Below are 15,611 nucleotides of genomic sequence, written 5' to 3'. Positions count from 1 at the left end.
ATACCCTTGACTCTCTGTTTGTATCAACTTTTAAGGAAGTTAGATAAAAGTGAATAATGCAACTTTGATAATAAATGATGATTGTGCCCTCCGTTATAAAATTTGTGGGTCAGAATGTTTGGGCCAAAAATGGACCAAAAATAAAGAAAATGCAGAATTATTATGTTGCAAGTACAGTACCTGCTGCAATCCACTAGAATGAATACATGAATTTTTACATTCTGGTGTGACCCACCACGTGGACATCCAAAGTTCATGTTTATAGGTTAGAAAATGTCCAGAGAAAGGTGAGCTTAAATCAAAAGGAAACAAAAGGAGGGAATTTCATTTACAAGTCCAGCTTCCAATTTTAATTTCAGCTTAGCCATTTATGAAATGCTTTGCTGTTAAGGACAGGAGGAAGTGGCCATTTATTTGGTTATATAGATAACAAGATATGAGTATAATTTTAAAGTAAACTATATTAAAAACAGTGAATCTCTCCTTTAACCCTGGCTGTGCTTTCCTCCAGTGATTTTTAGTTTGCGTCACATTTGTTTAAAATGGAGCGATTTTTGTTTTTATGTTTACATTTTATTTAATGGTAGAGTACTTTTTGTTTGTAAAGTTGTGACACACACACGCAAACACCTCACCTCACTCTCAGCCGCCTTCATAACTCTGGGATCTGTAGTCTTTTGGCGCCGAGGTCTGACCCTGAGTGGGGAAACTTAAATTGTATTTGTTGCCTTGTTTTGGACACTTTTATGTGAATGTATCTGTGTTGTATTTGTGATTAGAATAAAAGGTTTGCTTTTATTAAACCGCTGTCTCTCTGAGCGCTATGTTGGGCTGTGTGCTTTGTATTTCAAGGTCTGTTTAGTTAGCTGTGTGAGAGAATATTTTTGTTTTTACTGCTTGCCTACAATTAAGTCTAAATGAGTGCCACGGTCCAATGAAGAGAGCCTCAAAGTGTTTTTTAAGTGGAATATCTTGGTTAAATCACATAAGTATTTCCGCAATTACCAAAGTCCTCTCCCTTTGCCTTTCAGTCACGAATGTGTTGTTGACAAGGTGCTGAAAGCATACAAGAAGCAGACTTGAATCAAACACTTGAACTGAAGAGTTATTCTTTTCCAACTTTAGAGCCTGTGTTGTTTAATGATGCAATTCTGCCCCTAGTGAATGAAAAACTGTGTCTGCAGTAACTGACTGTGAAGAAACAAGTGTCTCTTTGCTTCTTAAAAAGACGGAGAATGGCGAGATGAAGGAATCAGAGAGCCGAACCTCCCCGCCCCCACCCAGATCCAGCTCAGGAAACTCCGGGCCCTCTGCTCTTCCTCTGCGCTGACGGCACTTAATCACACTCGTAGCACTGTAATAGACTCCTCATCCACTCTCACGCCTTGCCCCTTTATCTTCCCCTTCTCCTCCTCCTCCTCATACAATCTGCTGTCCTCTGTCAGAGTGATGTAGAGTCACGAGAATGGGGAAACACCTTCCAAGGAGAAAACACACATGCACAAGTGCCTTCTCACAACACACACACATACACACACACACATGCACACAGAGCTCCTTCAGTGCTGAAGTGAAACAACTTGTGCTGCATGAACTTGGACAGCAACATTTCTCCAAACTGAAGGTAAGATGTGCAGCAGTGTCTTTCAGGGGACGAACTGTGAGCTATAATGTTAGTGCTTTTTGAGGAGAGACTGGTCTGTTGATTTTAGGTTTGTCATTTAGTGTGTGGTTTAAAAGTCGGTTTACATGTATAGACTGTCACACTGATTTTAAAAAGAGATGATCAGTCCTCCTGCTCCAGCTTATGTGGTCTAAACGCTGACACTACAGACACAATAGTAATTTAACAGCAAAAGTCACTCTTGAGATTTATGCATCAGTGTTCCTGCATGTGCGTTTACACTGTTTGCTAAGCATTTCATTGGAAATATTCTTTCTTAGATTTGTTGCCTCAAAGCAAAATGTCAGGCAGTTTATCTTTTTTTTAATGCCGCTTCTCTAGCCCCAAACAGTCCTGTCATTATTTCTGTGGATAATTTTTTCCCAGAGCATGAAACCAGAGATCCAGAGTCGTACCCTGTGATCTCCTTCTGACGTCAGTGTTGGCTCACTTTAAAAAAGGGAAATTCTTTAGGGGGGTAATTACATCTAAAGGAGCTTTATATTCTCCTCACACTGTAAATTCTTTAGCAGATACTACAGTCTTACCCACAGACAATCCTATTCATCTCTGGAGGCTGATTCAGGTTTATGGGTGAGAAAACATCTTTGTTTCTCCAGCTGTGGCAGATACTTGTGTTGATAGATTGTCCTTTTTTGTGTTAATTTCATGCAGTACAAATAATACAGTCACCAAAGCCCCAGTGTCTTGTTAGCATCATCTTTGCTGTGTCCTTTTTTAGGGTTTTACAGACTCCGCTGCTGTAGTTATTTTAATACAACCCAGTAATCACAAAATCTGGATTTTTTTCCCTTATATATATATATGTTTTCTTAAAAAAAGCTTTCCAAAGTGGCAACTCTTCTGTGTGACAAACTAAAGCAGTGATAGCATCAGTGAATAAACACTCATATTTTATGTTAAACAAACTATGAATAAACACCCTGAAGTCTTTCAAACAAAGAAATGGACGGCATGTTTTTGTACAGTGTGATGTTATTAATGTTTTGGATCGGTTAAACCCTTGAGAGATACAACTCCTGACCCTGACAAACCGTTACGAATTCTTATAAAACTCCGATAACAGAAAACCAAATAGACTTATTTTAGGACTATTAATACTTAGTCTCAGAAACTCCAGTAAGAGGTTTCTTTATGAACTACTTGATGATGAGAATTTATACTTGAATATTTTTACGGTGCAAAGTGTTGCTCATTTTATAGTGTGACAGAGGTCTCCAGCTTCACTAAAAGTTTCTAGTTTACGTCTTGGATTTGTAAGTTTCATACTGCACCCTGTTTTCTAAACTCTCAAAATCCTTGCTATGTGTTAAACTGAGATTCAGGTGGAGCACACAGAAAAAGATGCACGTAGATTATCCTGCAAACTGGAGCTCAAACCTCCAAAGTTAACTAAATGTGTTTGAGTGGAGAAAGATATAAAGCGAGAATTTGTAGCTGTTAAAAGAGGATCTGCAGGACAAAGCCGAAGTCATGACCAATCACATTCTGTAGTGCCTTGTTTCTTAAAGCTGTGAACCTGTGGGCTCAGTAGTGGGCAAGGTCATGCTATAACAGCATTTTTAAATTGGAAGTATTTGGATTATTTTTATTGTTGGTGAGAGACAGCATTTTTGAGTAGAGTTTGAGGACCAGTACTTTAGTTTAACCCTGTTTGGTTAGACTAGGGGTGTCAAACATAATGTCAAATGGCAATGACTCCAATACTGGACAGCTTAGAAAATGTGGAGTGCATGGATTTTGAACTTTTTAACTATATTTTAAGTTTTACAGCTTTTCCTATTGCTTAAGACCCCGCATTGCCATCCATACAACACCAAAGTACAAGGAAATTAATTCATGAAAACCTTATATTCTAAATTATACTTACAGTACAGCAATTAAGCACTAAAACCTTTTCTATAACTTTACATGTTTACCATGTAGTTTAAGTGGTTCAACCCACTTCACATCAAAGTGAGCTGTATGTGGCCAATGATGTGAAGTAAGTTTGACATTCCTGGGTTGGATTTCTTTTATACACCTGCCTTACATGCAAACCGAAGAACAGCATGTACACATCTTGTTCCAGCTTTGTGCCTCTTTCCAAACAGCTCTGTGTATGATTTATTACCCCACCTGCAGCATTGTTTAACTTGGGATTAGATCACAGTCTGTCAGACGCATGCAGTCTCTTTCTCCGTCGCCCTCCCTTCACATCTTAGCAAAATATAAAAATATGCCTGTGTAGGTTTAGACTGTGATAACTAATAATCTGCCAGTGCTGACGCCACGGACAGAGATTTAGACTGTCCACACAAACCAAAGCCAGCAGTCCATTAGCGCAGAATGCTAACAGTTGGCCAAACTCTGGGAAATCTCAGAACACTGTCAAGGTCCACGTGGAGACGACCGGGGCCAGTCGACCCAAAGCATGAAGCTCCTAAATCCCAGTCCTGTTTTTCTGGGTATCCGACTCAAAGGTAAACACGGTTCAAAGTAGCCAAATGAAGATAAGACCTAACCATGTTTTCGATTAATGTCAAGATGTATGTTTGGAGTTCTGGCAAAGTGTAATCATTTGTGCACCCACTGGCAGGGTGGCCTGGTGTGTGTCAGTTTTTTCCAGATATTATGACAAACACCCTGCAATGAGAACATTTATTTAATGCCACCCATACCCTGCTGAAAAAGAATTGAGGAGATACGCCAGTTTGGAACTACTCTGATAGATTTACACTTTAGATACTTGATTGTTTTTGACCTGAACTAGTCTGTACTTCTGTGCACCTGAAAGTGTTCAAATGGCTTGAAGGGGAAGGAAATGGACACGCAATCATCCGTTCCTGAACCCTGACGTTGGAGGCATCGCAGAGCGAGCAGAAGAGGAAGAAAAAGAAGGAGTTTCGATATTTCTCTATCAGCTGATTTCTAGAGTTTTAACATGGGATGAGCTCCTGACTCCAGTGAGTTAAGGTACTGTCTTCTTTATTTTTCTCAATTATAAAACATTCATTATCATGGAGACTACAGAAAGCATTTTGAATAGCTCCTTTCAATAGGATAGTATCGCTGTTGCTGTATTAGACTATGATCACGCTGGATGCATTTCTTAAAGCGCAGCACCTTTTTTCCATTTCAAAGAACCACATCTCGATTTGGGTTTAAGATATGGTTTGTTTTTAGGAGTGTCTCTTGTCACACTCCAAGTTAAACAAGTCCCAACGTCAGTAACATCTCACACTGCGTCAGTGGAAATGATCTTTGTCTAAGCAAAGTTGTCAGTCTACTGATTTTACCTGCCTCTTTCCTCAGTGTAACCTGAGGAAACAGCTGGACAGGCATCTCTGTGACTTGAAATTAGGGCTTATATTTATATTTATCTCATTTACTTTTTACATGTATGCTGAAAAAAAAAATCCAGAATCAATTGGCAAGTAAATGTTGGTCTATGGTGTGTCATTTTCATCAGCTGGCCTTGTAACAGATTGCATGCTATTTCTCAAAGTGCAACATCATGAATGCTCTTTTGTGCCTCACCTTTTAATCTTACCTGAGGGCTTGAGAAACGAGGGCAAAAAAAAAAAAAAAATCCAGTCTGTTTCATGCAAAAAGCTTTTAAAGAACAATTTTGTGATAAAATCTTGTATAACGTTGGGAAGTACCCACCGACACGAACATCTGAAGTCTTATAACACTGTAAACTTGAAAGAGGACGGCTTGTTTGTCACGTATACCTCTTACAATAGCTATCGCATCAGTGACAGCTCTGCTTTTGGACAATCTGGACTAGTTGAATGTTAATTAAAAGACCAGCGAGTCGCTCAGTGTACATGCAGTGTGGCTTAAGGACCCACCTTTAATGCAGAAAACGTTTTGTGCAACAGCTCTGAAACATCCACACTGTGTGCCAACTGTAAGAGTAAACACTTTACAACCTGGATTCACTCAATCACCTGTCTAATAACAGTCATACTAATCAAGCCATGAAAGTCTCACTAAATTAAAGTGCTTGTCATTATTTTCCACCATGTTAGTAGTTTGTCACGTTTGGTGTCAGTGACTCTCAGGTTTGGGCCTGATGCACAGATGCCTTCCAAGAACACTTGTGGTGCTTTTTTTTTTATTTTTATTTTTTATAAAAGATATTTCCGTGCTTGCACATGTAGCACCTCTCTAAAGGAACTTCCTGTTTATGGCCAGTTGTATCCTGACTGAGATCCCAACCAGATCTGGACCTGTGAGCTGAGACCCTTTAACCCTGGAGGGGCAGGGAGAAAGGCGGGGAGAAAATGCGGTGCACTACCCTCACCACCCTGCTGGTGGGAGTCATGTTGTACCTGGTGATGGGAGCGTTTGTTTTTGTCACCCTGGAAAAGCCCACAGAGACCTTGGCACATGAAAAGCTGCTTGAAACCAAGAAAGAATTCCTCATGAAAAACTACTGCGTCACCGAGTCGGACTTTCACGAGCTTGTACAGGTATCAGTGGACACAGTACGTCACTATTATCCCACTCACACTCTGAAGCAGCTTTAAAATATGGTTTATTTACGGTGGCCCTGAGAGGCCAAATGGACTGCAACTTAAGTAAACACCAGCAATAAGAAAAATGCTGCAAAAGCTCACAAAACACAACGGAATTAGGAAAAACGGAAATAGGAAAAAACAAAACAGAAATATCTGGGGTCATATCACCTGTGTGGGATAGGTGGTCAAAGTAAGTAGCACTGAAGTATTTATATTTTTTAGGCTTACTCGATTTGTTTCCATGTAAATGAAGTTATGTCAGCACAGTTGAGCTGTTTTAAAGTGCACACTGTATAACATTAGTGAGTAAATATTTAGAAGTGTGCCGTCAGAAGGCCGAAGCTTCCAGTCTGTATTAGATTAACAGCAAATTAAAGATGCTGAATGTAAATGTAAATAACCAAATTGCTGTAGTAACATTATCGCTCAAACCAGATGGGCTTTTGTAACTTGAATGTTTTAATTTAAAATTGAGCTTCACAAAGTCTGAATTCGAGTGGAACATAATCCTCCAGACTACATGTATTTTTCTTAATCTCACATTAAACAAGGTGTTGAAACACGTCCTTTTAACGATCTTTTTTCTGATTGGCTGTCCCTTGGACAGAAGGGAAACAGAAGGTTTGAACAGCAGGATATATGGGGTGCAACAATACTCTATCGATATTGAACCGTTTGATACAGTGCTTTCGGTTCGGTATGCATATGTATCGAACAATACAAAATTTTTTATTTTATCAACTTTTCTTCTGACGATGCTGTCTGTGTTGAGCGCTCAGTGGATCTGCGTGACTACTCCGCCTAGGCTGCACTGTCGAGCGCAGATCCACTGAGCAGAGCGCAAGCTAGCGAGACAGAACTGCCTCAACGCTACCCGAAATTGAACCTCCACCACCCTCATTCAGATCTGGCGTTTGGAACTAGAGCAGGGCGATATGGCCAAAAATATTTATCACGATATATATTTGAAAATTTGCGATAACGATATAACCGACGATATAATTGATGCGAGACAAAATACAACTCCACAACATTACTAGCGCAAAAAGACAACCTTCCATTTATTTTCACTTAAACAAGAAGCTGGTTTTTATGTACATTAAAGCTTTATAAAAATGTAACAGTGCAAATGCAAATTCCTTGCTGAAAGTTTAACCAAAAGGCATTTCCAGTAGAAATGGGCTGACATATCCTGAGCATAACATGTATAATATCCACTGAAGTTAAAAAGAGGTGCTTTGCAACATTAAACTGCAGTGTGCATTACGCATTTTTCGGACCATAAGGTGCACGGGATTATAAGGCACATTAAGCGAAACAAAGCAGTCAGATAAATCAAACTTTATTAAACTCATTCTTCTTGCTTCCTCCACTTCTGTACCATTGATTCATTAATGTTGAATTCTCTGGCAGCTGCTCTATTCCCATGTTGCTGCAGTATATTAATGACTAACCTCGTATTGTGGATGGATTATCTCAGTTGTTCTCCTGACTGAAGTTTGGTCCGTTTACAGCACCCTGCCATGCGATTGCATTTGTCTCTAACCATGAAGAACCTTCACGTTAACTTTTATAAGTGGAAAAGTGTTAGTGTTCGTCCTCCAGCTTCACTGTTTATGTTATGCTAACATAGCTGTGTCGCTAGCGATCACGTAGCACATCATTATATACCAGCTAGCCCAACTTCAGTAACCCTGCAAACGTCGCTGCTGTTTAGTTTCCTGTCTTCATTTATGTTGGAAGTGATAGCAGAGCTGTACGTTTGATTTTTTTCAGAAATCTCTCAGTCAGAACATGCAATATCATGCTTAGGTAACTAGCGAAACTAGCGAGCTAACTTCCGCTAGCTTCCTGCTAACTTCTAACTCCGTTAAATGTAATAACTTTTGTTTTCATGGATGCCTGGAAGTTAAACTTTATAGTTACACCTGGTAAAGCAGCAATGCTGATCGTTTTATTAAAGATGAAAGAATTTAGACAGTTTTTAACTCTAAGTGATGCTGCAGTGTTGTTTGACCTGAAGCGTACGGAGTTTAGGACCCAGATTACTCCCAGATTTAAGAGCATCTTAGTCCGACAAATATGACAATAACAACGGCTGCTTGCATGTTCTGCAAAAAAATGTGCTTTGTTGTGTATCTGATGGACAAACACCAAACCAGTTCCACATCACGGAAGTTGCACCATTTTTACAAACCAATTCTGGTTCATCTGTTTCACTCAACAATCGGCCATGTGCGTATGAAAACAAAGGCACTGCGCATGCGCGTTTTACTCCCATTCTATCGCGATATTTCATTTTCCTATCGTTGCCTAACATTATACCGGTATTACCGTGAACGGTATAATATGGCCCAGCCCTATTTGGAACTATCTCGGTTTTCATGTGAAGCATGACCCTGATGGTAAGCGCCTCATGGACAAAAGTAAAACAGTATGTCGGATGTGCCACGCAATGCTCAATTGGTGGGAACTAGTGCGTTAGCCAGTTAGCTCGTTAAGGTGTTGACGCCATCCAGCCCCACGCACGGGGCCATCCGCGGAGATTTGCCTTATTATGGCGTTAATGTCATGTTTTTATTTATATATATATATATATATATATATTAGGGGTGCAACGATACACAAAATTCTCGGTTCGGTTCGATACTTTGGTGTCACGGTTCGATATTTTTTCGATACAAAAAAAATGTTCATGCCTTTTTAATTTGTCATTTATTAAAATTATAAATATATATTTTAACTCAAAAGTACAGTTTTTAAATTTAACCCTAACCCTTGTGCGTGTTTTTTATTTTGACAGCGAATGCGCACCTGCGGACCACTTATGTGCAGCCCTGGTTATTTAGCTTGTCATATTGCAGCCACAGAAATTATTTTGTCCATGAAACCATAAAGCTGCACTTTCTTTTTGCCTTATAGTCTGATTTGTCATAACTTCTCCGTTTTGTGGTAAGCTTTTCTTTGACTGTCACTTCTTCACCCTGACCTGTCTTATTTGGCTCAGCAGAACTAAAATATATATCTGTCTGTGAAGGTTCTCAGTCATCCAGGTCATCGTAGTCAAATATAAATCCTGCTGCTTTTACACACGGACTCACATAAGCTCAGCGATTCTCTGCGCGATCAACCTCTCACATGTTTAAGCTGCGGGAGATTTCACTTGTCATGTTTGCATAGTAAGCTAACGATTAATAAGACGATGTCAGAGGAATTGGTGCACAAATTATCATCACTCACAGATCAGTGCTGTCGCTCTCTATACACAGTTTGCACGATTGCAAAGTGAAAGCAAAAAAACAAGCGCAAATTCAAACGCGATTTCAATATGTCACATATTGACAGTGGCTCACCGATGCCAATGACATAATTACCCAGCTACATTTCTGAAAGAATGCAAAAGCATTGACATATATTTTTCCTTCTTACAATAGCCCGACGGGCAGGGAAGAGATAGATTTTGGTAGCCCGACTGAAAAAATCGCTAGCCCCAGGACGTCAGGCTAGCGATATTGCGAGCCCTGTATCTGATTGAGGAATCATGCATCTTTGGAAAAGAGAGTTTATTACAGAGAAATGTCTCTTTCCAAAATAAAAGCTATACTATCCGCTTCTTCTGGGTTATATTCTCAGCAGCATAAGGAGAATCATGTGCTAACAGCTGTCTAAATGACTCGGCTAAAGTTAGTAGCATGCTTGTTGTTTTTGTCTTTGCACTAGGATGATGTCGGCGTAAATGTGCAGTCATATTCGTTGTGTTCCCACTAGTGCTTTCAGGTTAATCTCGTTGAAATGACCTTAACACCACAACATGGCAAATCTCCGTTAACGAGCTACCGCCGATCGCCCCGTGCATGGGGCTAGACGGCCAACACGTTAACGAGCTAACTGCGCTAACACACTAGTTCCCACCCATGTAATTGAGCATTGCATGGCACATCCAACATACTGTTTTACTTTAGTCCGTGACTCGCTTACCTTCAGGGTCATATGTCACATGAAAACCAAAATAATTCCAAACGCCAGATCTGAATGAGGGTGGGGGAGGTGCCCTGCGCTCTTCCTTCTGACTATGCTGTCTGTGTGGAGCGCTCAGTGGATCTGCGCTCGACAGTGCAGCCTAGGCGGAGTAGTCGAACGCAGATTCACTGAGCGCTCCACACAGACAGCATCGTCAGAAGGAAAGTTGATAAAATAAATTACAAATGTTGTATTGTTCGATACATACGCGTACCGAACCGAAAGCACTGTATCGAACGGTTCAATATCGATACGAATATCGTTGCACCCCTAATAAATATATATATATATATATATATATATATATATATATGAATGAGAGAGAGAGATTAGGGGTGCAACGATACACAAAATTCACGGTTCGGTTTGATACTTTGGTGACACTTTGGTGTCACGGTTTTTTCGATACAAAAAAAATGTTCATGCCTTTTTAATTTGTCATTTATTAAAATTATAAATATATATTTTAACTCAAAAGTACAGTTTTTAAATTTAATGTTGCTGAAACAACAAAATAATAAAAAAAAAAAATCTGATTGAGGAATCACTCATCTTTGGAAAAGAGTTTATTACAGAGAAATGGCTCTTTCCAAAATAAAAGCTATACTATACGCTTCTTCTGGGGTATATTCTCAGCAGCATATTAAACATATCAGGTCCCCATAAGGAGAATCATGTGCTAACGGCTGTCTAAATGACTCGGGTAAAGTTTGTACCATGCGTGCTTGTTGTTTTTGTCGGCTTCCACTTGTCTTTGCACTAGGATGCTGTCGGAGTAAATGTGCAGTCATATTCGTTGTGTTCCCACTAGTGCTGTCAGCGTTAATCTTGTTGAAATGACGTTAACGCCACAACACGGCAAATCTCCGTTAACGCTCGGATTGCCCCGTGCGTGGGGCTGGACGGCCAACACGTTAACGAGCTAACTGCGCTAACACACTAGTTCCCACCCATGTAATTGAGCATTGCATGGCACATCCAACATACTGTTTTACTTTAGTCCATGACGCGCTTACCTTCAGGGTCATACGTCACATGAAAACCAAAATAGTTCCAAACGCCAGATCTGAATGAGGGTGGGGGAGGTTCAATTTGCCATGTTGCAAGGAGAGCTTAACTTCTGTCTCGCTAGCTTGCCCTGCGCTCAACACAGACAGCATTGTCAGAAGGAAAGTTGATAAAATAAATTAAAAAATTTGTATTGTTCGATACATATGCGTACCGAACCGAAAGCACTGTATCGAACGGTTCAATATCGATACGAGTATCGTTGCACCCCTAATAAATAAATAAATATATACACACACACACACACACACACACACACCTACCTACCTACCTCTCAGGCCAAGGTATTCTGTAGCACAGAGATATTCTCTTTAAGTTCCTACTGTTTACCACGTGCTGCTTTTATTTTCCAGATTTTACTTAATATCGTTCTTTATGTACGCTATGAGGTCCATGCATTATAAATACACCCATAATGTGAGTAAATAAAATGAACAAATAGATAAAACTTGGATGAAAAATTAAATTCCTTCAGGGTTTGATGTCTGCAGTCGAGGCAGGCCTGAATGTGAGCAGAGTTCCTGCCAACTTGACCACTCGCTGGGACATCGCGTCTGCCTGCTTCTTCTGTGGCACCATCATCACCACCATAGGTAAGTGACAGAGCTCACCTGCAGGGGAAACATTGCTCTCTGAGTGACAAAATGATCCACCTGATGCACTGTTGAGATTCTCTTTTCTGAGAAAGTGTTACCTGCATTATTTTCACTGAAGCATTTAAATGTAGTTTGGTATCTAAATTTGCAAGGATTTAGCCTGCAGGTGTTTTTATGGCTTGATAAATGTCACACTAGAGCTTATTTATGTCCTTGTTTCAAAGACACGCTACTTAAAATGTGATCAAACTGTAGCTTTATTTTTCTGGTCAACAAAGTATTCATGAATTGTAGAGTCACAGCTGATGAATATTTTCTAATACGCCCTACTAATTAAAATAATTACACAAGGTCCCTCTTTAAATTGTTTGTGCATGTCAGCTTTTATAACTAGCGTCATGTCTTTTTGATTAATCCTTCAAACAGGCTTTGGGAACCTCTCACCTCGGACGCCTTACGGCCAGTTGTTCTGCGTGTGCTACGCTTTGGTTGGCATCCCCATGTTTGGCATACTTCTCGCTGGAGTGGGCGACCACATGGGCACGGTGCTGCGGAGAGCTGTGGCCAAGATTGAGACCCTCTTCCTGGTGAGAATGGTCTGTCCTGCCCATCAGCCAAAACTTAGGAGTAAACAGCTTTAAACCTACAAGGCACAGACTTCTTATCAGTGCTCTACGCAGTAAACTGTTTGGTTCTCTCTAAGTTGCAAGTTAGAACCATGCAAGAACCAAATGTCTGGGCTCAGCCTTACAGATAAAGTGAAGAGCTTGGTCACTTGGTAGAAGCTCAGAATAGAGTCCTTAACATCGAAAGGAGCCAGTTTGGGCATCTGATTTTGGCAGCTCCTAAATGAGCTGCTTTGTACATGTCCGACTAGGCAGGGAACCCAGGCAGAGATTATGTTTGTCAGTTGGGCTGCAGAGTCCTACCAGAAAAGCTGAACTACTAAATAAAGCTGTTCTTGGAACCTTATTTCTCCACAAAAAATAAAATAAAAATCACAAAAACTGTCTTTGTAAGTGAATTTTCATATAAAACCCGCATTAGAGTCAGATCAGCTGAATCAGCACTTTAGCCACAGCTTAGAGCAACCGGACAGCAGCCTTATTCAAGAGTATCATGGTCACCATAGTCAAGTCATGTTGTACTTGTTTATTCTTTCAGGACTTTTCAAACAGATGGGTATTAAAGCTGCCCCACTGTTACATCTTCAGTCCATGACTTTAGTATAAAGAAAGAAAATAATCCTGAGATGCAGACATGTGATGAAGATGCCAGTGTGGACCAATAAAAAGCTGACAAATCTCAACATTCAGCCTGAATCCAGACAATTCTTTTTCCTTTTTGGTTTAATCTAGTTTAATTCTTGCACTTTTTTGTTACATGTATAGCTGTGTTGATCTTGATTTATTCTGCATCTGTATTGGCTTCTATCTTTCTCTCTGATAGAAACGCAAGGTCAGGCCCACGACTGTGCGTGTCACCTCAGCAGTTCTCTCCATCCTAATTGGCTGTCTGATCTTCCTCGCTGTGCCGACAGTCGTGTTTCAGAAAGTGGAAAACTGGAAGTTCTTGGAGTCGCTCTATTTTGTGGTCATCACGCTTACCACTGTTGGCTTTGGAGACTATGTACCAGGTACAGACCAAACACACACACATTTTAATCAATATGGACAACAAGTTGATGGTTGTTCGTTTTTTTACCTGGTGAAGTTGTAGCAACATACGCTGAACATGTAACCTGGTCTAGAGCAGATTATGTTCAGTGTTTCAGTTTAATGGTGGTGTTATGGGCATTTTCACAGATCCTTTTCCAAATGACAGTCTGTAAGTGTGATCCTCTGCTGAGGGAGTGCTTTTTAGCCCTCTGCCTTGAAAGTCTGATGGGGTATTCTCGTCACCTGGGCGGTGTGGACACCCAAGTTTGTGAATGCGATACCTCAAGTTAGATGATGTAGGCATTTCAAATTGATATCATAGTTGTATTGACGGAACAAATTTGAATAACAGGGCAAGTTTTCTGAAAAAAATGTGAATGCAATAACTTCAGAACGCCGCGACCTAGGCACCTCCGTGCCCTTTTATATGAAACCTCTAATTAACACAAATATGAATTGTTTTTCTGCTCTTTTCTTCGTTATTCTCATGATAAACTGCATATATTTGGGTTGTGGTCTGTTTCTGTCAGAGGTCAAACAGCCTGAACATATCACTCACTCACAATTTATATGACATTTATATACAAATAACCCAAAAACGAGGTTTATCTATCCACCCACAAAGTTACAGCTGTAGTCTCCCCCCCGCTGAGGTTTAATTAATGATGAATGGTCAACTTTGTACAGGACTGCCTCTTTCTGTCATTTCTGTTCTGTGAGGTTCACTGGAACATCACATTAAAAATTAAATCAACTTTCTCTGCATGGAGTTGGAGGTACTGAAGACAACAGCTTCTTCAAGCTTCTGGTGTTGTTGTGGATCGTGTTTGGTCTTGCCTACTTTGCCTCCATCCTCACCATGATAGGCAACTGGCTGAGGGTGCTGTCTAAAAGGACTCGTGCTGAGGTGGGAGACTCCAGAAATGTTATCTGAGAGACACCTAAACTTGTGTCAGTTCTTCTATGTTGTAAAGCTAATGTTAACCTGTGTCCCTGTCAGATGGAGGAGCTGAGGGCCCACGCAACAGACTGGACGCAGAGCATGTCCAAGGATTTCCGCATCCCAAATCCTCTGGAATTTAATGACCCCTTCCTCCTGCAGCGGCGGCGCTGGAAACGTAGCGAGCGCCGACGCATCCGCCGGGGAGCCCAGGGTACACTGGGATACTGGGTGCGAGGGGGACCTGAGAATGGACATCTGTCAAGTCACTGGGCTGGCCTGTCGAGCTCCATGAGTGAACTGCAGGACAATTCGTCCGGGGTGAGGGGAACTAACTCAAAGGCACAGGTGAGTGCAGCTGGAGGGGGAACGGTCCCCATATCAGCAGCAGGGTACAGGGCTGACCCTGCTGGGGTTCTGCAAGGGCAGGGCAGGTCATTTCCTCACCACCTGTCCCGCTCATTCTCCGTCCCCGTAACCCGCTCCGGTTCACAGCTGGATGTTGTAGGGGCACGTATGCAGGAAGGGTCACTCTCCGGATCAGAGTCTGCATTCGACTCCAGGTCAGATGGCTCCTCAGTCTCCTTCTCCTACATGGCACCCCACAAGTTCCAGCCGTGCCAAACCATCGGCAGCATGGAGGAGGGATCAGTAAGACTCGCACATATGGACACATCAGAGAGGAAAGATGAACTGATTCCAGCAGAGAACTATGAATCTGCACCAAACAATAGCCACAATCAGGCACCTGACCCTAGTCCTTCTTCTCGCTCTTCCCCTGTGCCCACATCCCTACCCGAAGTCCTCCTTCCCTCCCCTGACATCACCACAGCCCCCTCACCAAGCTGCCAGCTGCTCGACTTCTTCGGCGAGAACTTGGCGTACATTGACGAGTCCTCAGACACCCTGAGCGACCGCCCCCAGTCCACGAGCGAGGAGAAGAGGAGACGGCCCCGAAAGCCTAAGAAGAAGAGCATGAGGAGACAGCTATCACACAGGTGGAGCTCGCTGCAGGTGAGGAGGCCCAGCAGTGACATGCAGCCACCATCCCATCCTCCAACACCACCTCCAGCATCCTCTCTTTCAGACCTGTCTCTACCTGAGAACCAGACAGATGCAGCTCCTGCACTCTGACAA

At 41.5% G+C, this 15,611-nt stretch overlaps 1 protein-coding gene across 2 annotated transcripts; it reads left to right on the top strand.

The window, feature by feature from the left end:
• Nucleotides 1-5,955: 5,955 nt before the first annotated feature.
• On the top strand, nucleotides 5,956-15,608 carry kcnk4a (potassium channel, subfamily K, member 4a). Of its 2 annotated transcripts, none has more exons than XM_085372349.1 (6): nucleotides 5,956-6,144; nucleotides 11,756-11,873; nucleotides 12,303-12,463; nucleotides 13,326-13,512; nucleotides 14,305-14,441; nucleotides 14,535-15,608. In XM_085372349.1, exons 1-6 carry the CDS (start codon nucleotides 5,956-5,958, stop codon nucleotides 15,606-15,608), a joined length of 1,866 nt encoding a protein of 621 aa, XP_085228475.1. The 2 variants fall into 2 exon arrangements, with proteins under 2 accessions (XP_085228475.1, XP_085228465.1); XM_085372339.1 differs by having other exon boundaries at nucleotides 12,303-12,472.
• Nucleotides 15,609-15,611: the final 3 nt, after the last annotated feature.

The sequence above is a fragment of the Diplotaxodon limnothrissa genome, linkage group LG2, assembly GCF_057381915.1.
Source record: "Diplotaxodon limnothrissa isolate DT_005_m linkage group LG2, D_limnothrissa_male_GT1.1, whole genome shotgun sequence".
In the NCBI taxonomy this organism is placed as follows: Eukaryota; Metazoa; Chordata; class Actinopteri; order Cichliformes; family Cichlidae; genus Diplotaxodon; species Diplotaxodon limnothrissa.
The sequence above is the reverse complement of the archived record's forward strand: the minus strand, read 5'-3'. Positions and strand labels throughout refer to the sequence as shown.